The sequence below is a fragment of the Notolepis coatsorum genome, assembly GCF_963971535.1.
Source record: "Notolepis coatsorum genome assembly, chromosome: 8".
Classification (NCBI taxonomy): Eukaryota; Metazoa; Chordata; class Actinopteri; order Aulopiformes; family Paralepididae; genus Notolepis; species Notolepis coatsorum.
In genome coordinates this window covers 133,546,224-133,573,517 of record NC_140172.1, presented here as the reverse complement: position 1 = coordinate 133,573,517, position 27,294 = coordinate 133,546,224, and the positions used below count along the sequence as shown (strand labels likewise).

The following is a 27,294-nucleotide window of genomic DNA, read 5'->3' as shown; positions in this document are numbered from 1 at the left end:
GCCGGCTGCAATGTGGACTAAGTCATACTGTAAAGGCCATATGAGTGTTTTGGTTATTAACACTTTGGTTGCATTGGGTTAAATTCATGATATACCATAGGTTGCCGGCTCTATTTGTCTATGGAGAAGTACCCCTTCTTTGCATGGCTATAACTTTTTAAATTCTATTGCTACATTGCCATTATTAGGGCCCATTCAAAGTCCTATATGTATTGTTCATTGTGTAGCAACGTTAAACTTTTTCATTCACATATTCATATTAAAGTATGGTCTAATGTATAAGTATGTTTTCATCTCTTTCTGCAGCTTTCTCCAGAACGTGATCTATAGCCCCAAATGCATTATATTGATGATGCAATACAGTTTTATGGCAATCAGCGCGATATAAAAAATTCCAACTAGACGTACTTCTAGAAGTTACTACACGTCATCTGATGTTGACCGGATGGGCTAGGGGGCGTTTATAATTCCGTGGGCAGCGTTATACCAATCATCTAATGTGGGTCAAATGTTGATAATAGCAGTTAGTATCGAAGACGGTAACGTTACACGCTGAAACTCACCCCAGTCTCCGTGCGCCGTTGGGCGATCATCGTAGAGTAGAAATCTTATCATTATGGGATGTAGATTTACCCGGTCCATCTCCAGCTTGTATAATGGTATATACGTCCAAATCATGTTGTTTATCGAGTTATTGGCAATCGATCACTGTGTATTGTGACGAGCTAGAATGCCGGGACCTATAGCGAGCGCCCGGAAGTAATACGGACGTCCAGCACAACCTCTATGCCACTTCCTGTTTAAGCGATTGCGCCGATCGGCCACCAGATGGCGCTCCTGAACCGCCAGAGAGCTCAGTGGGTCCTCCTGGTGGATCTCAGGCCAGCGGAGGGGACATATGAATCCGATCGCAGATTTTTGAAATATTGATATAAGGACCTCCGGCAACTTGAGCATGGCCGGGAATGACGTCTAAACACGTTTCATGGCAGCCAAAGTGTTAATATTATTATTATTTTGGTTAGAATAGTGTCTTATTTATGTTTGAACACTAGAGGGCTCACCGCCTCCATTATAGCCCCTCTTCTATAAATAGCCTAGCTAATTACTGTAATCCCATGCACCTGTGATGAGGATACATTTTTCTACCTGTCTCACCGTTTGGAACTGACAATGGAGCAATTGACAACTGTTCTGATTTAACCCTTCATTCACCATCATTCACCTTTGGACAACAATAAACCCTGTAAACAGCAGCAACTTGGGACATTCCATATTTACATCACAAACTTTGGGACTGAGTAGATAATTAATTGCGGGTGCGTCGTGGACGCTTGTCGATTCATTGGGGAGCGACAAGCGGCCACTACACATACATAGCACGAGTCCCCTCCGATACTCGAGGTAACAGCAGTCGCATATTTCCACCTGCGCGGCTCGATCTTTCAGCGTCGGGGGTCTGGGCTTTGGAGGGGCCCCGCCCCCGTCGCTTCCTGATTCTACTGCGCAGGCGCACCAACCGACCTGTAGGAGTCACTGTCCACAACGCCCGATCCCCACCCATCAGTTTCCCTCCCCCTAATACTGCCAATGTGTATTAGTGCAGACGACCAGGTAAACTGAAAGCAATGTGGAGCACTGGGCTCGAACAGGGAGATGATCTGTTTGAGCCCAGCCTCCAGTATTCGTGGTGAGCGCCTTGCCCACTGCACCACGTAGCCGCCCACCAAATTGAGTTTTAAAGTGCATTGCAAAATGTTCCCCGTTTCTGGGGCACAGAATGAATAGATGGCAATATTACAACGTGGTCATGTAATGTGGTGGGGCCTCTGCTGGTACCAGCTCTTACCTTGCGGTCACGTCCTCCTCGGTGTCCGGCTCCGATTCAGTCTTGTCTGTAGGGAGCAACAGCAGAGTTCCCGTTAGTCCGGAATTAACCTTTTCTTTTTTCTAACTAGTAAAAATGTCCTACAAATAGAAAAATATTCTGATAAAACCTTCACCCAGAGTACAAATGTATGAAAACAAAAGCTATGTCCTTTGCCATGGCTTAATATCTAAAATGTAGATCTTTAAAAAAAGGTCTCGCGCCGAGAGACGGCGTATTCTGACTATAACACCAACCTCACGCACTGAGATGGAGAGTAGTGTGGAGGAATTAAGAGGTATCGTGTTGCTGCTAATGTTGAGTAGATGGTGTTGCTACTAATGGTGAGTACATAGTGTTGCTACTAATGGTGAGGAGATGGTGTTGCTACTTGCTACTAATGGTGAGTAGATGGTGTTGCTACTAAATACAGTGTCCTTTATGTTAATGGTATATTGCTGTACCTTGGGAAAAGGCCTCTGTATCAGCCACCCGCTCCCACTTCGACAGAGGAAGACTGCCGTCATCTACTGAGAAGAAGAGGAAACAGTCATACAATACCAGCATTGGTCATACACCTGGTCCTACACCTGGTCACACACCTGGTCCTACACCTGGTCCTACAACTGGTCACCTGGTGCTACCACCTGGTCACCTGGTCCTACACCTGGTCCTACACCTGGTGACCTGGTCCTACACCTGGTGACCTGGTCCTACACCTGGTGACCTGGTCCTATACCTGGTCACCTGGTCCTACACCTGGTGACCTGGTCCTACACCTGGTCACCTGGTCCTACACCTGGTCACCTGGTCCTACACCTGGTCACCTGGTCCTACACCTGGTCCTACCCCTCCACTTTGCATGTGGCTGCATAGGGTAGGATGTCCTGATTCCTTTGTGGATCTAGGGGTAGTGGTCATGTAGCCTCCAAACAGTGTTTTCAGATGCTGACTCCAAATAAGAGTCCATATATATATATTAGTGTTGTCAAAAATATCGAAGTATCGATACTGAATATTTAAAACGGCTTCGATACTCATTTCCCGAAATACCGATACTTTCTGCAGTATCGGTACCAGCTGGCGAGTGTTCTACAGCAAGTTGACGACACGCTGTTCAGAGCGCGCGCGGCGCTTGCCCCTCCGGCTCCTCCAGCCTTCCCCCTCACAGAGTAGTCTTCAGTTTGTAAATAAACATTTTAGCAGTGCCAGCGCGGATCTCCATGAATAAATGAAAGAGGTTCGTGACAGCTGCTCTTTCAACGTCACTGTGACTGAAGCATTAAACCATTAACTCTAGTTTAATACATGATACGTTGCCTACTGATGGCGCATAATATCAACAGCTGATTAGTTGTAACGTTACAGCTACCAGCTAACGTTAGCTACTGCTAGCAGTTAGCTCCGTTAGCTTAGCTGGCCACCGTTATAAATACTGCATGGAAACGGAGTAACGTTAACGTTTAAACGTTATGTCGAGGTCATACAATACTACAGTCGACATAAGGTTAACGTTACCCCGTTTCCATCAAGTGTTTAAATAGCAGCAATCTTGTTGAAAATGTAACGTTACTAAAATGCTCCGAGCATAGCCTCTCTCTCTCTCTCTCTCCCTCTCCCTCTACCGCTACCTCTCTCCCTCTCTCTCTCTCTGTCTCTCTCTCTCTATCGCTATCTCTCTCTCGCTCTCGTTATCTTTAAATAAATATCGAAATTGTTACTAACTGTAATACAAACAGTTCAGTTTGTCAGGTACATGCAACACAGATTACAGTGTTTACATCTGTCTGCTTGAGAAAATACCATGTTCTGCATTTGCAATAAAAATGATTGAAGTGAGATGAACAGTTATTTTTAAATGTGTGATCTAAAGATAAACAAAGGGTTTTAAAAGTGTTATATTTATCTTCTCTTATAGTACCAGAGAGAAGCTGAGGAGAATCAACCAGCAACAAAAGCTAAATTTGTTTAAAAAAAAAAATATATATATATATATATATATATATATATATATATATATATATATATATATATTTTTTTTTTATATCGAAATGGTATCGAAGTATCGATACTTTTCAAGGTATCGTATCGAAGTCGAAATTCCAGTATCGTGACAACACTAATATATATATATACTTACAAGGCATTCCATCAATGTCGTCAATAGTAGCTCCTAGTGGGACACCATCAATATCGTCTACAGGGAGCCCGTCCAGAGCAGCTGGGTCCCAGGCCAGAGGACACCCATCGATGTCGTCCACAGGACCTCTGTCCGAGAGGGGGGCCCCGTCCAGCGGAGCACCGTCCAGGTCAGGAGAAGACACCTAGGAGAACCCACAATGTTCCGATCAGGAGAAGAACCCACAAGGTTCAGGTCAGGAGAGGACACCTAGGAGAACCCACAATGTTCAGATCGGGAGAAGACACCTCGGAGAACCCACAATGTTCAGATCAGGAGAAGACACCTAGGAGAACCCACAAGGTTCAAATCAGGAGAAGACACCTAGAAGAACCCACAAGGTTCAGATCAGGAGAAGACACCTAGGAGAACCCACAAGGTTCAGATCAGGAGAAGACACCTAGGAGAACCCACAAGGTTCAGATCAGGAGAAGACACCTAGGAGAACCCACAAGGTTCAGATCAGGAGAAGACACCTAAGAGAACCCACAAGGTTCAGATCAGGAGAAGACACCTAGGAGAACCCAATTCAGTTGATTGATTTAGCATTCAATGTCCACAGCACGGCCAGCTTTACATTCATTACTATACACTGGTTGGATCTTAGAGTTCGCTCTGAACAAGGGAAAACAGCCTTTTCTTTTGATGCTTCCAACAGCTGGAATGCCCTCCAACTGACTGTGAAGCTGAAGGTTCTTCCAACACCTGGGCCCTCATTTATCAATAATGCGTAGAAATTGTTCTATTTTCGTTCCTAAGCACGGAATTTAGAATGTCTCTACACACAGAAAAAACAAGATTTATCAACAGCTCCGTGTTGATAAATACCATTGTTCTTACCGTCTATGCTTGTGCATGATTGTAAGCATTTGCATACAGAACCGCCCCTAATTAACAATATATGGTAATGAAAACAATGCCTATTGTGTGCGTGTGAGCCTGTTGGTTTTGGTCAGTCATTATGGTTTCAGTGGATAACCCTGATCACCTGCATTTAAGTGATATTTTAATTACAGATACCCCAGTAATAACATTACAATTTAATTAAATAAAATTAGGCCTGGGTCATGCATTCCTCCCGGCCACCGGCAATGACTTATCATCCAAATGCAACAATAAACCATGGTGCATTCATTCGGAAAGACCTATTCCAAATGCTATTTATAGGGTTTGACAATAATTACACTAATGTCATAAAGAACACGTCAGTGTTGAAACTAATGCATGAAACTGATGAAAGCTTATTCCGTCCATCTGCAGTCTTCATATTCTACCGCTTGGTGACATGTACGCATGGTCTGAGCTGTGCGTAGATATACACACAATCTCAAGCATACGTTCATTTAGATGAATCCCACACTTTCCTTAGAAATGATCGTATGTAGGGTTTACGCACATATCAGTGCGTACGCAGCATTGATAAATGAGGGCCCAGGAATGTCCTCCAACTGACTCTGAAGGTTCTTCCAACACCTGGAATGTCCTCCAACTGACTCTGAAGGTTCTTCCAACACCTGGAATGTCCTCCAACTGACTCTGAAGGTTCTTCCAACACCTGGAATGTCCTCCAACTGACTCTGAAGGTTCTTCCAACACCTGGAATGCCCTCCAACTGACTCTGAAGCTGAAGGTTCTTCCAACACCTGGAACGCCCTCCAACTGACTCTGAAGCTGAAGGTTCTTCCTTCTTTTGCTGCATTTAAAAAGTATGATCTCCGCACACTGTATGTCGTCTTGTAACCGTCTTAGCTGATTTTATATTGTTTATTCTTATTTGCCATGTCTACATGTATGAAATTGCTGATAAACTATGTCTTGTTTTGTAAGCTTGTTGTCGCTGTAAATGAGGGTAACCTCAAGAGTCTTACGAGTTGAAATAAAGGTTTGAAATGAAATGACATTACTACTGAATCCCTCAGCTCACCTCCACCACCAGCTCCTCTGCTTTGACGAGGCCCAGGAAGATGTTCTGGAGCTGCAGGAGATAGGGTTCTGGGTATATGGCCCAGTCCTCCCAGGCCCGGAAACAACACATTACCTTTTGCTGTGGAGAGACACAAGGCAGACAGGATTTAATTTGATCAATTCAAACTTAAAAAAGGTGCTATAGGGAGCATTTTTATATAGAGTAGAGTAAATAAAATATATATATAATTACAGCCCCCCTTTTAGAAAGGTGTGGAATAAAAGTCTTGCTTTCCCCCGAAAAGCTAAATTGATTAATGAATGTATCGTTTACAAGATGTTGGTGGGTCAAAAATGTATGTTGTTGTTTACATATATGGTAAATGGCTGCATTTATATATCTCTTTTATCCAAAGCGCTTTACAATTTGTTCCTCACATTTTACCCATTCACTCGCACATTCAAACACCAACGGCGGAGGCAACCATGCAAGGTGGCACCCTGCTCATCGGGAGCAATTAGGGATCCTAGTTCCTCCACTAATGCCTCTTTTCCACTGCATGGTACCTACTCGACTCTACTCTACTCACTTTTGGTACCTGGTACTTTGTTAGTTTACCACTGCAGATAGTACCCCCCCGTCAGTGTAGCTGGTCGTCATAGCGAGGGCGCCGTGACGTCATCTTCAATGCGACACACAGACAATAGAGGATTTCGAAGCTAGCTATGAAGCTATACCTTCACAGTGTATTCCGAGTCATTTATTGATGAAACAAAACCAACAGCAACACAATTTACCACCAAGAACAAAGAGTTTAGTCTCATAAAAAGATCGCACATTTGTTTAGCTTATGTGCTAATGTGACTGGGATTTTCCATTATAACCGTTAGCATTGCGGCTAGCGTACATTAGCTAATAAGGCACTGGTATCATAGAATAGAATAGAAATACTTTAATCATCCAGATTTGTAGTGTCAAATTTCCCTCGGGATGATTAAACTCTTTGTTCTTGGTGGTAAATTGTGTTGATGTTGGTTTTGTTTCATCAATAAATGAGGCAGAATACACAGTGAATGTATCCTTTTGTTTATTGCACTTTGTTCTTGCTGCAAACAAATAATGACTGCTAATGTTTAAGTCCAATGCACACGGCAGGTGTTTTTTGCCAGGCGACCGATTTTTTTAAGCGAGGCGACCGACAGAATTGTATCTCTTCCATTGTACCAGGTACCATCCGCAAATTTTGGCAATGGAAAACAGAAAAGGCAGAGTCGAGCAGAGTAGGTACCATGCAGTGGAAAAGAGGCATATCTGAACACAGAGCTGGTGTTGTACCTTGAACTGCTCGGCCTGCAGCCGGGCCTGGACGTTCCTGTAAGCCTCCTTCACCTCGCCGAAGATCTGCGGCAGCTTGATTTCAAAACTGACACAAGAGACAGAGACAGTCAGGAGGACGACAGGCCAACCTACCAACATGTATGACATGTATATACATGTAATGCACTGAGGTTACAAGGGGGGTTCTTACTATTTGCGATAATAGGAAGCGCTGGCTACTTTAGCACAGGAGTTGTACAAGATGTCCGACACCAGGTACAGTCTGGCAACCTGTGGTGGGAAGGAACCAAACCAGAGGAGGAGTTAGTGGGTCCAGACGTCTAGCAGCCCTACTGCACTAAACTTCATTGCTGAAAATGGAATGGAATGTGCTTCTGTCATGTCCACCCCCCCCCCCCCCCCCCCCCCATACCGTGTCCCTGCCCCATTTTCCCTGCACCCCCCCTTTACCATGCCCCCCCCCCCCCCCCCCCCCCCCCAGACTGAAGCAGCGTGGGCCAGACAGATAGACAGCACCTTCTTCTGTAGTGGCGTCTGCAGCAGAGACAGGGAATCTGTGATGTGTCCCACCACCTCCTCCGCAGCGTCCGCTCTCTGCAGACAGAACAGCATGGCGTCCCCGATGTCCTCCCTCCTGGGGCTCAGCTGCCTCAGTAACAGCTCCAGCTTCTCCCGGTGCCTGGAGGTTAGGGTTAACATAGTAATTAGGGATGTCCGATATTATCGGGCGATATTGGCATTAAAATGTAATATAGGAAATGATCGGTATCGGTTTAAAAAAAATAAAAGGAAAATAATAATAAATTTATTTAACCAGGCAAGCAAGTAAGAACAAATTCCTATTTTATTTATTGTCAAAAGTATGCATAATGTTGTGTTAATTCCACGAAAAGAGATATGTACTGTTAATTACCTGAAATTATTCAGTTTTTTGGGGGGGGGGAACCCTGCATATATCGGTATCGGTTGATATCGGTAGTGGAAATTAAGAGTTGGACAATATCGGTATATCGGATATCGGTAAAAAAGCCAATATCAAACATCCCTAATAGTAATACATTAACCCTTGAGGTACCTGGATATTCTATAATAATATTTCAAATTGCATGGGTCCGATTGGCAGAATTCAGTACTGCATCTACAAAACCTTCTGGTTAATCATCTTCCCTTTATTAATTTCCTTAGATCTTTCTGTACACGTGATCTCAAGAAGGTGCTGAACGAGCTCAGTGGCAGTTTCTTATGTCTGGACATTTTAAGCATGGTGTTATTCACTGTCAAAGATGCAAAGAAAAATCATAATTCTGCATTGTACTGTATACTGTATTGTAACTCACTGTTACTCATTTTTACTCTGTATTGTATATATGTACCGGTATATTGACTGAACACTTTTTGCTTACGTACTTTTGACTTTCTATTCTATTTTATACTTTTTATCTACTTTTATCTAGCACACCCCCAGGAGCTCATAACAGAAAAAAGCATTTCATAGAGAAGTATTCTGTATTTTTTTTATGACAACTAATAAAAGAACTTGAACTTGAATTCACATTCTCCTTTGTTTCATCACAATTTAAGCAAGCCTAGTAATAGACATATTTCTGACACTGGGAATACATTCACTGAGGTCCATAGATGTCCCTAGATACCAAGAACATGCAAATGGACCTTGTAGAAGTGGTATTTTTAGGCGGATTTTCAGAAAATAGGGCTCCGGGCGAGGTTAACCCTCTAGGTACCTGGAGACACTACATTAACCCTCTAGATACCTGGACACACTACATTAACCCTCAAGGTACCTGCTGGACACACTACATTAACCCTCTAGATACCTGGACACACTACATTAACCCCTGAGGTACCTGGACACAATACATTAACCCTCTAGATACCTGGACACACTACATTAACCATCAAGGTACCTGGACACAATACATTAACCCTCAAGGTACCTGGACACAATACAGTAACCCTCAAGGTACCTGGACACACTACATTAACCCTCAAGGTACCTGCTGGACACACTACATTAACCCCTGAGGTACCTGGACACAATACATTAACCCTCTAGATCAGGGTTCGAAATTAACGGGGGCTTGGGGCATAATGCCCTTGAAAATGGACAAAATGCCCTTGAAAATCAGTTAAGGAGGGCACTTAATGCCCCCGACAGTTTACTAATTATATATATATATTTATCCGGTAATGGAGCGTCTGTGGGAGTACGGTTCAGATGACGCGCAAATAAAAAAATTCATTTGGCGGAGCCGGTGTTCTGCACTGGCTGCAGGCAGCAGCAGCCAGCTGCCAGGTGCTAGTCAGTTTGTGTAAAAATGGCACGCACAATATAAATCAATCTTCATTACGACTTTAAAAACATAGCCATTAACATTACATATGCCTACACACATCTTGCCATAGCGTTAGGAGTTTGTAAACACAACGCACGTTTTAACTATGGTAGCCCGACGCAGCCCGCAAGCCAATACTGTAGTCAATGAAATGTCACCGTAGCTACTAGCTACTGTAGCAGAGGAGGAAATGGGAGTCTGAGAGGCGGGGTGTTTAAAGACAATGATAGGCGTTTATTCAACATCCAAGAAGGCTAACATACAACTGTGTTTTACTAACTCCAACCGGGACTATTGCCGCTTTTCCACTGCATGTTGATGTTAGAACGTCTCCTCCTAACGTTACCGGAGCTGATAACATTGTCTGGGCTGGTGTTCCGTGACGCTAAAATGTCCGTGGGGACCCGGCGCCAACCCATAGATAGTTCCAACTCACAGAATTACGTAATCCACCACAGTTGCACTCAATATTTAAATAATGTTAGTCTAAATAAATGTAGACGGAAACATAATAATTTCAAGCAGAAAACGAATCTTTCCATTAAGAACTGACGATCAGGGAATTTAAACATGGTTGACATTGTTTTTGTGTGTTTATATTAAAGAAAGGAAAGTCTAGTGCTGGCTGAGCATATTGTTTGTTTGCACTAAGTTAATACTTTGACAAATGTAGCCTATATTTTTCAGTCAGTTCGGTCTTTGTGTGCCAAACATTATTTAAGGCTGTAAACACTGTAAACCTTTTATTTTATTTTTAATAAATGAGAAGCATGTTTAGATTTGAGTGTTAAATTTTTTTTTAATAAAAATTAACATATATCGAACTGAAAACCGTGACACCAAAATCGTGATACGAACCAAACCGTCCCATTTTGTGAACCGTCCCACCCCTACCGTTTATCATAAAAATGCAGTGCCCCCGAAATACAAAAAAAAGCCCCCGAAAATCAATTAAGGGGGGCAAAAAAAGCCCTTGAAAAAAAATGTTAATTTCTAACCCTGCTCTAGATACCTGGACACACTACATTAACCCTCAAGGTACCTGGACACAATACATTAACCCTCAAGGTACCTGGACACAATACATTAACCCTCGAGGTACCTGCTGGACACACTACATTAACCCTCGAGGTACCTGGACACACTACATTAACCCTCGAGGTACCTGGACACACTATATTAACCCTCGAGGTACCTGGACACAATACATTAACCCTTGAGGTACCTGGATGCTGCACATCTTTAGATGGTTCACTATGAATGAACACAACACTCTAACTTACCATCTTTAGATAATAATGTACTCAACCTCTACTGTCTTTAACTATGAATGAAGACAACACACTAACTCAGCATGTCACTAGCTCAGCTGATAAGAGTTGTGCCCTTCCTGATGGCTTGTCGTACAGAACTTGTAAGTCGCTTTGGATAAAAGCGTCAGCTAAATGACTAAATGTAAATGTAACTTACCATCTTTAGATAATAAAGTACTCAACCTCTACCGTCTTTAACTATGAATGAACACAACACTAACTTACCATCTTTAGATAATAAAGTACTCAACCTCTACTGTCTTTAACTATGAATGAACACAACACTAACTTACCATCTTTAGATAATAAAGTACTCAACCTCTACCGTCTTTAACTATGAATGAACACAACACTCTAACTTACCATCTTTAGATAATAAAGTACTCAACCTCTACCGTCTTTAACTATGAGTGAACATTACACTCTAGCTTGCCATCTTTAGATAATAAAGTACTCAACCTCTACTGTCTTTAACTATGAATGAACACAACACTAACTCACCATCTTTAGATAATAAAGTACTCAACCTCTACCGTCTTTAACTATGAATGAACACAACACTCTAACTTACCATCTTTAGATAATAAAGTACTCAACCTCTACTGTCTTTAACTATGAATGAACACAACACTCTAACTTACCATCTTTAGATAATAAAGTACTCAACCTCTACTGTCTTTAACTATGAATGAACACAACACTCTAACTTACCATCTTTAGATAATAAAGTACTCAACCTCTACCGTCTTTAACTATGAGTGAACATTACACTCTAGCTTGCCATCTTTAGATAATAAAGTACTCAACCTCTACTGTCTTTAACTATGAATGAACACAACACTAACTCACCATCTTTAGATAATAAAGTACTCAACCTCTACCGTCTTTAACTATGAATGAACACAACACCCTAACTTACCATCTTTAGATAATAAAGTACTCAACCTCTACCGTCTTTAACTATGAATGAACACAACACTAACGTACCATCTTTAGATAATAAAGTACTCAACCTCTACTGCAAACTTCCCCCCACTGTACCGAAATTAACCGTGACTTCAAAACAGAGGTACGTACTGAACCGTGGTCTTTGTTACACCCCTACTACCTGGTGTTAGAACTCACTCTGCTTTAAGCTGTCCTTTCTTCATCATGTCTTCTAGTTAGAACTCACTCTGCTTTAAGCTGTCCTTTCTTCAGCATGTCTTCTAGTTGGAACTCACTCTGCTTTAAGCTGTCCTTTCTTCATCATGTCTTCTAGTTGGAACTCACTCTGCTTTAAGCTGTCCTTTCTTCAGCATGTCTTCTAGTTGGAACTCACTCTGCTTTAAGCTGTCCTTTCTTCATCATGTCTTCTAGTTGGAACTCACTCTGCTTTAAGCTGTCCTTTCTTCATCATGTCTTCTAGTTGGAACTCACTCTGCTTTAAGCTGTCCTTTCTTCAGCATGTCTTCTAGTTGGAACTCACTCTGCTTTAAGCTGTCCTTTCTTCATCATGTCTTCTAGTTGGAACTCACTCTGCTTTAAGCTGTCCTTTCTTCAGCATGTCTTCTAGTTGGAACTCACTCTGCTTTAAGCTGTCCTTTCTTCATCATGTCTTCTAGTTGGAACTCACTCTGCTTTAAGCTGTCCTTTCTTCAGCATGTCTTCTAGTTAGAACTATCTCTGCTTTAAGCTGTTCTTTCTTCAGCATGTCTTCTAGTTGGAACTCACTCCGTTTTAAGCTGTCCTTTCTTCACCTCCTCTTCCTCCTGGGCCTCTTCCTCCTCCTCCTCCTCGTCCTCCTCCTCGTCTCTGTGGAGGTAGGGCTTCAGGAGCGGGGGCCTCCACAGGGAGCCCATCCGGAACATCCGGAAGTCTGGCGTCTTCCACTCACTGGGAGCCTCGCCCTGGGGGGGGGGGGGGGGGGGGGGGGACAGGGAGACATGGTAAGGGGGACAGGGAGACATGGTAAGGGGGACAGGGAGACATGGTAAGGGGGACAGGGAGACATGGTAAGGGGGACAGGGAGACATGGTAAGAGACAGTAAAACCAGCTGATGTGTCCAAATAAAGGGAGATTGTTGTACCCGAATCTTGGTGGTTCTGTTCTAAAGGAGGACAGTTGATAATCTGTGTCTCCGGAGCAAAATCTCTGTTGACCACATTCAGACTGGAGACGACTGAAACACGTAGGGATGCCTCGATCGATCGGCCAGCGATCGGTATCGGCCGATAATCAGTATAAATATGAGATTGGGGAATTCCGATAATGATTCATACTCGCCGATTGCGAAAACCGATCGATGACGAGCGCGAAAAACATAATAGAAACACAACTCTCAGCGGAGTTGGAATGAGAGCGGAGAGCGAGTGTGTGTGCGAGTGAGCGAGCATGAGTGTAAGTTACTTACTAAGTGTAATAGACTCGAGAGGACGGAGCCCCGCTACACCATAGATATATATAAACATCAGATTTTTATCATCAATTACTAACGGCTTCGTATGAAACCCTCCACCTAGACTCTGTTTGGAGGAGGGATATACCAGACCTAGAAAAAGATTTTGATTGGCAAGAAGCTTGGGCAAATGTTCGACTTGCATCAAGGAACCCGGACCATCAACAAATCAATCTTAACTATATTCATAGGACATACTTGACTCCTATAAGACTGAACAGAATGGGTCTTAAACAAGACTCCAAATGCTCCTTATGTACAAATGGGGACGAGGGTACATTTATGCACATGTACTGGGACTGCCCACCAGTTAAGATATTCTGGGAAGAAGTGACCCAGCAATTATCAAATCTCTTAATACTGAATATACCTGTACACCCCTCTATATTACTGCTGAATGATGTTTTTGAATATGCAGTACCTATACAACAAAAGAGATTGGTTTTATCTGGTATTACAGTGGCTAAAAAACTGATAGCATCATGATGGTTTCAACCGGAAAAAATGTGCCGAAAGGTCTGGATTCTTACATATCTCGATGTGATTTATCTAGAAATATCTACAGCAAGAATTTTGGGTCTCAATGAATCCAAATTGACAATGTGGTTAGAAGTGGTGGAGAGAATAAAAGCTAGCATTTAATGGTAGTGTTTGGTTAGGAGCGAAGGATAATGGATGGATTATCCATGGGGGGGTCCAGGGCGGGGGGTGCGAGCAAGAGCATATGTGTGTAGGGGAATAGATAGCAGGTATTAGGGGTATATCTTGTATAAGACATTTATCCAAACGATGAGTTAACTGATGTACACTGTTTTACAATGCTTGTATATCTAATCGTGTGTTGTCATGTTTGTTTAAAAAATAATAAAATTAAATACAAAAAAAAAATATATATATATATAAACATTATTTTTGTAACCTTTATTTGACCAGGTAGTCACTTGAGTTGAGATCAATGAACTCTTTTTCAAGCAAGACATGGCAAGAGTATGTGCTACACTGCCCCAGGTGAGTGCAGTGCAGGTCGCTGAGAGACAACCAAGTTTGCAGTGAAGACCCACCCTACTCTGCCTCTGATTCGCAGACTGTGGGTGGGGGAATGTGATTGGACCAAAGCAGAGTCACACACAGACAGTGACTCCAGTCACATGCATTGCAGACAGAGACGCTGCTTGCATTAGAGAGCGGAGAATTTCGACTCGATGCATATGAAAATGGTTCAAATTCATTGAATTCAGCTCTATTCAATTTCAAATGGCACAGTATTTTTATTATGTATAGGTTATTAATAATTATTTAATAAATATTAATTAACCCAAATCCCAGTTTTTACAGTATAACAAAACCAAAAACGATCGGTATCGGCAGTGTATCGGCCGATATGGCTCATAGATGATCGGAGATCGTATCGGTGGCAAAAACGTGACGGGGCATCCCTACAAACAAGCATCCAAGGTTTCATCACACAGTACACATACCTGGAGGATGGAGTATAGCTTCCAGCGGTAGTACACATGATCCTGACTCTTGTTGTCAAACAGGAACCTGCCAAGATTAACCAGGTTACATGTTAAACAGTGGATCCTGACACACACACACACTTTAACACAAAAACAGCAGGCCTTGACCAGACATAAGGCTATTAGATACTGGTATACTAATGGGTAAGACAATTAACTGCTGAAACATGAATAAGGAACAGTCCTTATATATATAAGGACTGTTCCTTATTCATGTTTCAGCAGTTAATATATATAATATAATAATAATAATAATAATAATAATAATAATAAATAATAATAATAATAAATAAATAATAATAATAATAATAATAATAATAATATAATATATATATATAGCAACACATCACATAATATCCATCACATAATGTGCCAGGTTACACACAGTAAAATGGCGACATCATTGGGTTAAACAAATTATTACAAATGGTGTCTGCGTGTAGCACCACATAATAACGTCCTCACATACAGAGATGCTAGTAACGTCTGCACAGCGGCACAAACAGCGCTACACTGGCTTATACATGAAAAAAGGAAAAACAACGGTTGGTACATTAGCTCAATCATAGGAAGGATCACGTTAGCCAACTTAGCGCCTCTTCCAGTCAATCACACTGAACACGGTTAAATGTGCAGGTAAACAATAAACTGTGACCACTTACTTTCTGTCATTGACTCAACAATCTGGATATCACAGACTGGATCCCACGTGAAAGAAATAACTATATTAACGGTCACTTTTCAAACTGCCGTTATCTCTCAAACTGAACCTCAACTCTTGTTCTGAGCTCACAACACTCGCGAGGTACATACAACAAGATAACAGGCGTCTTAAAGGGATAGTGCGCTAAATGATTTCCCAGCCTTTTGTACACAGGTAGCCAATTGACGGAAAATCCGTTGCGACTCTGAATCAAATTGATGGAAATCCGTCGTAGGAGGGAGCGATTTAATCCCTGAGCTTGTTTATAGAGCAGGAAGTCTAAGCATGTTGTCTAGCTTCTTTATAGAGCAGGAAGTCTAAGCATGTTGTCTAGCTTTTTTATAGAGCAGGAAGTGAGCATGTTGCCTAGCTTCTTTATAGAGCAAGAAGTCTGAGCATGTTGCCTAGCTTCTTTATAGAGCAGGAAGTCTGAGCATGTTGCCTAGCTTCTTTATAGAGCAGGAAGTCTGAGCATGTTGCCTAGCTTCTTTATAGAGCAGGAAGTCTGAGCATGTTGCCTAGCTTCTTTATAGAGCAGGAAGTCTGAGCATGTTGCCTAGCTTCTTTATAGAGCAGGAAGTCTAAGCATGTTGTCTAGCTTCTTTATAGAGCAGGAAGTGAGCATGTTGCCTAGCTTCTTTATAGAGCAGGAAGTGAGCATGCTGCCTAGCTTCTTTTTTTTTGATCCACTTTTTCTCCATTTTTTTCTATATTTTTCTCCCATCCCAATTTCGTATCATCCAATTCAACCCTCCCCTGTCACGAACGCTGTTTCTTGCCTCCCACAAGCCGGCTGCAGTGAGGACTAAGTCATACATAGCACAAGTCCCCTCCGGTACTTGAGGTAACAGCAGTCGCATCTTTTCACCTGCGCAGCTCGACCTCTCAGTGTCGAGGAGTAACGCGTGGGAGGCTCACGCTGCCCCCGACACTTCCTGATTCTACTGCGCAGGCGCACCAACCGACTTGTAGGAGTCGCTTGTTCACAACGTTCGATCCCCACCCTTCAGTTTTTCCCTCCCCGTAATACGGCCAATGTGTATTACTGCGGACGACCAGCCAAACTGAAAAACAATGTGGAGAGCTGGATTCGAACACGCGAATCCTAGCGTCTCCACACTGGTGGCGAGTGCCTTAGACCACTACGCCACCTAGCCGCCCCCCATGCTGCCTAGCTTCTTATAGAATATTCGTTGACAGCCCCAACAGTCACAGTCTCACACACACAGTCTCCGATACAGTAGATGCCCGGGGAACAACTCCGTGGAAGAGCCTTGCTCAAGGGCACCTCAATAGGTAGTCCATAAAACCTTACCTGAAATCCGCGTTGCTCTTCTCCTTGTTCATAATAATGGCTTCAAACATGGGTCCTTCACGCACCACAAACTCTATCATTCTGTGAATGAGGCCTAACAGGTTCCTGGGGGACAAGAGGAGAGAAAAAAAGAACAGTTGTTGTGGCAGGCTCACTGCTGGTATCATACTGCTGGTATCACTGGTATCATACTGCTGGTATCATATTGCTGGGCATCTTTCCTGTGTGGGTTCCGTAGAAAGCTATCCGGCTGCATGTTAGCCTAGTTTAGTACAAATGAATGGAAGCAGATGCACAGCATTTGGCCAACTAACGCCTCTCCGAGTTCTATCTAGGCTAGCCACTACGCATCTGCTTCAATTCACTGTGCTAGGCTAGGCTAGCCACTTCGCATCTGCTTCTATTCACTGTGCTAGGCTAGCCACTTCGCATCCGCTTCTATTCACTGTGCTAGGCTAGCCACTATGCATCCGCTTCTAATCACTGTGCTAGGCTAGCCGCTACACATCCGCTTCTATTCACTGTGCTAGAGGCTAGCCTCTATGCATCCGCTTCTATTCACTGTGCTACTCTAGCCGCTACACATCCGCTTCTATTCACTGTGCTACTCTAGCTGCTACAGATCCGCTTCTATTCACTGTGCTAGGCTAGATGCTATGTGTGTTAATCTGCACGACAAATAAAGACTTATTCTTCTATAGAATGTGGTTATGGACCAGTGGCCGTCCGTTTATTAAGATCAAATGGACCATGGGTCCACTTCCAGACATTGGATGATTGTAGATTCGGGTATCGGAGCGTTTTTCTAACGTTTTGAAAGTACGGATTTGTGCGTGAATGTGGACTCTGGGACACGTTGTTTGGGTCAAGTAAGTTATGTTATGGTTAAGCGTATGGAAGATGAACGTATGAGGGTCCGGATATCTTTTCTTAGAATGTGGGACGTTCGTATGGATAATTATCCAAATGAATGCCGGGAGTGTATGTTTGGTAAACCGTTCCAGTTCGATATGCATTGTGTGTGCATATTGGCTTCGGTGATTCGAAGGGGTTTAACGGCTTACGATGGGTTTTGATTATCAGTTAATCAATGCAGATTACATTTTGTGCGTCTGTATGTGTACTGTCGTGAGTTCGAGTCACATTGGTCTAATTTCAGCCTCCGTTATATGTTATTTGTTCCGTATGACTAGTTTCATATCTGTGCCTCGCATGTGCGCACTATGCAGTTTGTTTACGTTGGTAACACGGGTCGCTAAGGAATTTAGGTTCGAGGTTGAAGAAAGTGCACGTTTAGGTTGAAAGAACGGCCCTAATGTCAACGCGTTTCAATATAAGCGTCTTGCATCATTCTTAAGATACCACGGCACAGTTATGTTGTGGATGTAAATTAACGTGTGCTTGCTTATGTAGAAACAATGCAAGATAACGAGACCTTTCATTATAACGTCTTGCAACTATGGTTATGACTAAGATATCAAGTATTTACTCCCGGAAAATCTTTATGTATGATGATAACGAGTATATTGTTAACTTAGCTCAGCTTCTAATCACTGTGCTAGGCTAGCCGCTACACATCGGCTTCTATTCACTGTGCTAGGCTAGCCGCTACGCATCTGCTTCTATTTACTGTGCTAGGCTAGCCACTATGCATGTGCTTCTATTCACTGTGCTACGCTAGCCGCTACGCATCCGCTTCTATTCACTGTGCTAGGCTAGCCGCTGTGCATCCGCTTCTATTCACTGTGCTAGGCTAGCCACTAGGCATCTGCTTCTATTCACTGTGCTAGGCTAGCCACTACGCATGTGCTTCTATTCACTGTGCTAGGCTAGCCACCCGCTTCTATTCATTGTGCTAGGCTAGCCACTAGGCATCCGCTTCTATTCACTGTGCTAGGCTAGCCACTAGACATCCGCTTCTATTCACTGTGCTAGGCTAGCCACTAGGCATCTGCTTCTATTCACTGTGCTAGGCTAGCCACCCGCTTCTATTCATTGTGCTAGGCTAGCCGCTACACATCTGCTTCTATTCACTGTGCTAGGCTAGCCGCTATGCATCCGCTTCTATTCACTGTGCTAGGCTAGCCACTACGCATGTGCTTCTATTCACTGTGCTAGGCTAGCCACTATGCATCCGCTTCTATTCACTGTGCTAGGCTAGCCACTATGCATGCACTTCTATTCACTGTGCTAGGCTAGCCACTATGCATGCACTTCTATTCACTGTGCTAGGCTAGCCACTAGGCATCCGCTTCTATTCACTGTGCTAGGCTAGCCACTAGGCATCCGCTTCTATTCACTGTGCTAGGCTAGCCACTAGGCATCCGCTTCTATTCACTGTGCTAGGCTAGCCACTACGCATCTGCTTCTATTCACTGTGCTAGGCTAGCCACTATGCATGTGCTTCTATTCACTGTGCTAGGCTAGCCACTACGCATCTGCTTCTATTCACTGTGCTAGGCTAGCCACCCGCTTCTATTCATTGTGCTAGGCTAGCCACTAGGCATCCGCTTCTATTCACTGTGCTAGGCTAGCCACTACGCATCCGCTTCTATTCACTGTGCTAGGTTAGCTGCTACGCATTCACTTCTATTTACTGTGCTAGGCTAGCCGCTACACATCTGCTTCTATTCACTGTGCTAGGCTAGCCACTAGGCATCTGCTTCTATTCACTGTGCTAGGCTAGCCACCCGCTTCTATTCATTGTGCTAGGCTAGCCACTAGGCATCCGCTTCTATTCACTGTGCTAGGCTAGCCACTAGACATCCGCTTCTATTCACTGTGCTAGGCTAGCCACTATGCATGCACTTCTATTCACTGTGCTAGGCTAGCCACTAGGCATCTGCTTCTATTCACTGTGCTAGGCTAGCCACCCGCTTCTATTCATTGTGCTAGGCTAGCCGCTACACATCTGCTTCTATTCACTGTGCTAGGCTAGCCACTATGCATCCGCTTCTATTCACTGTGCTAGGCTAGCCACTATGCATGCACTTCTATTCACTGTGCTAGGCTAGCCACTATGCATGCACTTCTATTCACTGTGCTAGGCTAGCCACTATGCATCCGCTTCTATTCACTGTGCTAGGCTAGCCACTATGCATGTGCTTCTATTCACTGTGCTAGGCTAGCCACTACGCATCTGCTTCTATTCACTGTGCTAGGCTAGCCACCCGCTTCTATTCATTGTGCTAGGCTAGCCACTAGGCATCCGCTTCTATTCACTGTGCTAGGCTAGCCACTACACATCCGCTTCTATTCACTGTGCTAGGTTAGCTGCTACGCATTCACTTCTATTTACTGTGCTAGGCTAGCCGCTACACATCTGCTTCTATTCACTGTGCTAGGCTAGCCACTACACATGCAGTTCTATTCACTGTGCTAGGCTAGCTTGCATTCGGATAGCTTTCTACTGAACGCACAGAGAGGAAAGTAGTATCCATCTTCTTGTCTGACTCTGGAGAAGACGGTAAGCGCATTCCTCTTTAATGTTGACGTGTTCCTTTAAGATTGATAGATGCCAGGAATCAGTCTGGGTAAGGCATCTTTTTCTTTTTTATATATATATATATATATATAGCCAGCCCTACATATTGCACACTGGTCTGGCTTGTGTCCGTTAGATTCAGCATGAAGTCTCCCTTAAAAGGCTAACTTCATTAGCTTCAATAGCTTCATTAGCAATAGCTATTCATACAGTCAGACACCCCTGAGACTAGATCACTGAGACTAGATCTCTCACAGCTGTTACTGAACCCCGCAGACAAAGAACCATTAACCCTTTCACTATCGCACTACCAAATGGTTAACCCTTTCACTGCGACAATACAGAAGGTGAACACTTTCACTGCCACATGACAAAGGGTTAACCCTTTCACTACCACACGACAGAAGGTTAACCCTTTACTATCACACTACAGACGGTTAACCGTCTGTAGTGTGATAGTAAAGGGTTAACCTTCTGTAGTGTGCTAGTGAAAGGGTTAAGTGCTTTTCACGTTTTCAGTCAATGTCTTCACATCTCATCATCTAAAAGACCTTGTGTTGAAGTATTGTATACATTCATAGCTAAAGACAGTAGACTAGAGGTTATGTACATACATAGTTAAAGACATTAGAAGTTGTACATATTCACAGTGCACTTCCAGTCAATAAAATAACAAGCACACTCTACAAACGATATGTAGTGATCGTACAATGATGGCTAAAAAAATATCCGACTTATATGGTTCTTAATCTCAAAGGATTTGACAACCAGAGGAAGTAACTTGTTAGATACGTGTTGAATCTATCTGCCTTCTAGCTGTATCTGACTGCAGTGTCTCAGCAGGGAGAGAACCCACAGAGAACCCAGGGAGAGAACCCGGAGAGAACCCAGGGAGAACCTAGGGAGAGAACCCAGGGAGAGAACCGATAGCAACGGTTCAAACAGTCATTTGTAAAGTCTGTCATCATTCCAGAATGAAGAGCTCAATAAAGAGATGGTTCAGGTTTTTAAGACGGCTATCTGATTTACTAATTACGCTTGTTATTCCAGAATGAAGCTCATTAAAAGGGACAGTTCAGTCCTTTCAGTCCAAACAAGGAGCACTTGTACCAGTGTTTCGCTAATTGAGATGCTGGCGGTAGAAAGATCCTTCATGGATTGAGCGCCAAAAACGATTATTTTGATTATTATTATTCTAAACACTCACGCAGACCTTTGTGAGTCTTCCTGTGGCCTCTGAGTAACTTAGAATTGAAATGACGATCGAATCCCGAGGGGTGGCAGTATCGCCTACCTTTTGAACTGGGCTAGTTTACTGTGGGGGGGGGGGGGGGTTTGCTCACTCACTGCTGACCAGATTAGTCGCCGCCGGAGTTGAGAGCACTCCAGAGCAATAGCGATTGCGAATTATTGGAGATTATGAAGAAGACAAAACGGTCACACTTATGGATGATAACGTGCGCTTTGACCAGACTACATTGGACTCAGCACTTCTGGTAAATCATAAAAATACTAGTCAAACCGGCCAAGGACTCTGAGGTAACCTATTCTGCTCCGTGGTATAGTCGGGCCCGAGCCCTCCGAGGCACAATAGTACTAGTAGCCACTACCCTGCAAACTGCAATGGCGAGCAAACTATTGGAGATTATGAAGAAGAAGACAAAACGATCACACTTATGGATGATAAGGTGCGTTTTCACCAGACTATGTTGGATTCTAGTATTTTCAAACGGGCTGCTTGGATGTACGTTCCTGGATTTAACGTTACCCTGGCGCTGCTAACGGGCACCTAACGTTATATTTATTTATCCTGTTCTGATCCAAGACACTTGGAGCAAGACTGGAGTACCTGCTGCCAAAGGTAACGTCTATTTTACGTCTATTTTGCTGAACCCCATCATAAAACATGCTTTTGTAATGATAGCAGAATAATAGTTTTTCGCGACATGAATTCTAATGGCGGATATTTGCTGAAGACATTCCATAAACTAAAATCTCACTAATAACACTTTAGACTATTGGTAAACAAACGTATTGCTGAAAATATACACTATGACTGCTGTTTTGACAGGATTAGGGTCTTTACTCTTCGCTACATTTGAAGAAAAAAACTGCAACATTAATCCATACAGTCTGTAGACATGGATTTATGACGTGATGTCATTTTGGGTTAAATATGTCATATTACATTAAACCAGAGTGGCTTCTTAACCCATTCTCCGCCGATGACGTGTTAACACGTCATTTTCCGCCATGCGTAATCTGCCAATGACGCCGTAAGGCGTCTTTGAGATCAATACTTCATATTTTCGTCATGGTATTCACATTTCACCCACGGAGTCTTGGGTGATGTTGTCTGGGCCATCACAACTCTGCAACGCTTCAATACCGCCACCTGGTGGCCGATCGACGAGTTGCCAAAACCGGAAGTGCCCAAACCGGAAGTGCCCGTCCCCTATTTTCGTCCGGCCACTCGTTATTGCTCCCGGGACTCAATCCAGACACTGTGGATATCGATCCGTTGCCATAACTCAATAAACAACATGATTTGGACATATATTAGTATTATACAAACCGGAACTGGATCACCTCGATCAACATCACATAACTGGGATCTGTTTGCGCCAGTGTGATCGCCCAACGGTAAGAGGAGGCTGACGTTACTTTCAGCGTTTTTGTTTATTATTATCCATACAAACTGCTCTAATCTATATATCACCCATACTACATAAATGATTTAACATCGGCCACGGAATTATAAACGACCCCCCCCCCCCCCCCTCCGTTCACCCGCAGATGATAAGTCATAACGTCTAGGACCATGTACAGTTGAAATTTTTAATATAACGTTGATCGGTATCAAACTGCATTTGATCATCTAATATATGCATTTAGGCCTATATCTCACGTTCTATGAAATACTGCAGAAAACGATAAAAACATATTTATACTCTAGACGGTATTTTAGTATGAATGTGTGAATGAAAAAGTAAAACGTTCCTACATCCTGAACGATAGATAATTGATGTTGAATGGGCCATAGTAATGTCAATTTAGCAATACAATTTAAAAAGTTATAGCCCTGCAAATAAGGTGAACATCTCCATAGACAAATAGCGCTGGCCGAGGATGGTTTAGGATGGATATAAGCCCGGCAGAGAATGGGTTAAAGATGTTATATTACATTAAAACAGAGTGGCTTCTTAAAGATGTTATATTACATTAAACCAGAGTGGCTTCTTAAAGATGTTATATTACATTAAACCAGAGTGGCTTCTTAACCTGTTAAGCCCTAGCCCTATTTTCAGAAAATCCGCCTAAAAATACATACCTAAGTAAATGGAAGATTGCTCCACTTTTACAAGGTTCATTTCAAGATTGTTTATTGTCATGTGCACAGTTAAACATAGTTTGCCATACAATGAAAATCTTATTTTGCTAGTCCGCCCCTCACACAACTTAAATTTTATTTTACAATTTAAATACAAGCGAGTGCTAAAGAATAAGGTAAAAATAGATCAATATAATATATACAAGGCACAGTGAGTAACATTGCACGTTCCGATTCAGTGTTTACAATATAAATGGAGGTGACAGTGGGTCACAGCAGCAGTTAAAAGTGTCTTTAGTGATTCATAGTTCGGGGGAAGGGTGACAGTGAGGTCACAGCAGCAGTCAGGTCAGAGTGTCTGCCTGGCACAAAAGTGGGTTGGGGGGGATCAGTTTCAAAGAGGTGTGTGTCTGTGGGGGGGGGGGGGGGGCTAGGTGGAGGAGCTGGCATTCACAAGCCTGATGGCCTGTGGGTATAGAAACTGTTTGTCAGTCTCGTAGTCCTGGCTTTCAGAGTCCTGTATCACCTGCCTTATGGCAGGAGGTTGAAGAGTCTGTGCTGGGGGTGTGTACTTAATTATGTTATGTGCTCTCCTGGTGGCCCTGGTAGAATAAATGGAAGAATTCAGTGTTGTATCTACAAATCATTGTGTTTAATCATCTTCCCTTTATTCATTTGCTTAGATTTTTTTGTACACGTGATCTCAAGAAGGTGCTGAACGAGCTCAGTGGCAGTTTTTCATGTCTGGTGATTTTTAGCATGGTGTTATTCACTGTCAAAGATGCAAAGAAAAATCATAATTTATATTCTCCTTTGTTTCATCACAATTTACTCAAGCCTAGTAACTGACAAAATATTTCTGACACTGGGAATACATTCCATGAGATCCATAGATGTCCCTAGATACCAACAACATGCAAATAGCCTTGTAGAAGTGGAGGAATCTTCCATTTAGTTAGGTATGTATTTTTAGGCAGATAATAGGGCTAGGGCTTAAGAGGTTAAAGATATTACGTTAAACAAGAGTGGCTTCTTAAAAATGTCATATTACACTAAACCAGAGCAGCTTCTTAGAGATATATTACACTAAACCAGAGCAGCTTATTAGAGATATATTACACTCATCTTACGGAGACACCTTGATTAGGAAAATACTTAGTGGGGAGGGAGAAAATACAAATGTCCACAGAAATGATGCTCATCTGAGGCCTTGGGCACTTGTCAAAGTCAAAATAAGAGCCCCCAGTCCTAAGCACCAGGGGTCAAAGGTCATGGGTCAAAATAAGAGCCCCCAGTCCTAAGCACCAGGGGTTGGAGGTCATGGGTTACACTTCACTTCACGTGGTACAACTAATGACTAAGTAACTTATGATACTCAGGATAACGACTAAGACACTTAACAGGGACTACATGTTGACGATTTATTAATTATAAATGACCATATAGTGTTTACAAACTAATTCTGAACTAGTTAAAGATAAAGTTACCTTAGATTTCGGTAATCGGTGGAAGCAACATGGTTTAGATTTAGGTTAACACTAGCGGAGCAGGCTAGCTGGCTACTGTCATTGCTAACAGATAACGCTAGCGAACCAGGCTAGCTGGCTGCTGTCATTGCTAACAGATAACGCTAGCTCATTGCTAACAGATAACGCTAGCTGGCTACGGTCCTTGCTAACAGATAACGCTAGCTGGCTGCTGTCACTGCTAACAGATAACGCTAGCGGAGCAGGCTAGTGTATTTCCAGGAACAGAGCCCATGGCAACATGGCAAACGTACAAAACATTGCCATCATGTAACAACTCCAGTCTCTCTCTCTTCATCTTTCTTTTCTGTTCTCCCAGTAACAGTTAATAGGGTCCCCTCTCAATAAATTACAGTGTAGTTGCCGGTAAAAACAAGGAACATATATATATATTTTAAACAAAACGTTATTTGCATAAACTACAACTATTTTCTTTTATATAATTTTATGAATATTCGAAAATCGATGCCCATCCCTTGTTGAAACAGCTTTTATTGGCATTCAGTTCTGGGTGAATAGCTTAAGTCGTTATCTGTTTTATACCAGTGTCTAGTTGGTCCGTTTAATACCATGGCCTGGGTGAATAGCTTAGTCGTTATCTGTTTTATACCAGGGTCTAGTTGGTCTGTTTTAATACCATGGCCTGGGTGAATAGCTTAGTTGTTATCTGTTTTATACCAGGGTCTAGTTGGTCTGTTTTAATACCATGGCCTGGGTGAACAGCTTAGTTGTTATCGGTTTTATACCAGGGTCTAGTTGGTCTGTTGTTTAATACCATGGCCTGGGTGAACAGCTTAGTCGTTATCGGTTTTATACCAGGGTCTAGTTGGTCTGTTTTAATACCATGGCCTGGGTGAACAGCTTAGTCATTATGTTTTATACCATGGCCTGGGTGAACAGCTTGGTCGTTATCGGTTTTATACCAGGGTCTAGTTGGTCTGTTGTTTAATACCATGGCCTGGGTGAACAGCTTAGTCGTTATCTGTTTTATACCAGGGTCTAGTTGGTCTGTTTAGTACCATGGCCTGGGTGAATAGCTTAGTCATTATGTTTTATACCATGGCCTGGGTGAACAGCTTGGTCGTTATCGGTTTTATACCAGGGTCTAGTTGGTGTGTTTTAATACCATGGCCTGGGTGAATAGCTTAGTCGTTATCCGTTTTATACCAGGGTCTAGTTGGTGTGTTTTAATACCATGGCCTGGGTGAACAGCTTAGTCGTTATCTGTTTTATACCATGGCCTGGGTGAACAGCTTAGTCGTTATCTGTTTTATACCAGGGTCTAGTTGGTGTGTTTTAATACCATGGCCTGGGTGAACAGCTTAGTCGTTATCTGTTTTATACCAGGGTCTAGTTGGTGTGTTTTAATACCATGGCCTGGGTGAACAGCTTAGTCATCATCTGTTTTATACCAGGGTCTAGTTGATCCGTTTAATACCATGGCCTGGGTGAACAGCCTAGTTGATTTGTTTATTTGGTAGACTTCATTAGTTGTGCCCCTCCTAAAGTGAAGTGTTACCAGCTCATCTAAATGTCCTTAAGACAACAGTAGAGCTCGGATGAAGAACCATATGAGTCCGTTTTAAGTTTGTTTTCAAATCGAACGATCTAAACGTTTTGTAAATCGTGTGTCATTGTGTTCATTCATAGTAAAAAGACCATAGGAGGTGGAGTACTTCCAAGTTTAGGTTCACACATTCAGAACTCCCAGGATGATTTGGATTGATTTCCAAAACTACAAAAAAAACTGACTTATATGGTTCTTTGTCTTAGGGGATTAATTAACAATGCATATGTGCACGTAGCTTCAAACAGGTGTTTGGTTCTATGTGCCAGTTGTCAGGACTGGGGCTTCTGCTGGCTCTGCCCAGTGGTAGTCGTAGTAGTAAGAAGAGAGAGAGCGTGTACCTTTGGGTTGGGATAACCACTTTGACTACGGCTTCGGACAGAGTCTGTTCGTGAAGTCAAATCAAATAGTGGAGATATAGAAAGTGAGTACTTGTACACAGATGAAACACTG

At 42.8% G+C, this 27,294-nt stretch overlaps 1 protein-coding gene across 3 annotated transcripts in view; it reads right to left on the bottom strand.

Annotated features, from left to right (window-relative positions):
- The window catches only part of LOC311233658 (U2 snRNP-associated SURP motif-containing protein), a 73,496-nt gene that overhangs the window by 14,730 nt on the left and 31,472 nt on the right, over positions 1-27,294 (bottom strand). For 2 of the 3 annotated variants that reach the window (XM_084320638.1, XM_084320639.1), the window contains exons 10-20: positions 27,183-27,226; positions 16,934-17,038; positions 14,874-14,940; positions 12,671-12,846; positions 7,807-7,969; positions 7,481-7,560; positions 7,288-7,375; positions 5,971-6,090; positions 4,008-4,191; positions 2,332-2,397; positions 1,850-1,895 (exon numbers count right to left, since the gene is read on the bottom strand). In XM_084320638.1, coding sequence (XP_084176764.1) covers positions 1,850-1,895; positions 2,332-2,397; positions 4,008-4,191; positions 5,971-6,090; positions 7,288-7,375; positions 7,481-7,560; positions 7,807-7,969; positions 12,671-12,846; positions 14,874-14,940; positions 16,934-17,038; positions 27,183-27,226 — 1,139 coding nt within the window. The remainder of the gene's footprint in view (positions 1-1,849; positions 1,896-2,331; positions 2,398-4,007; positions 4,192-5,970; positions 6,091-7,287; positions 7,376-7,480; positions 7,561-7,806; positions 7,970-12,670; positions 12,847-14,873; positions 14,941-16,933; positions 17,039-27,182; positions 27,227-27,294) is intronic. The other variant, XM_084320640.1, reaches the window with a different exon arrangement.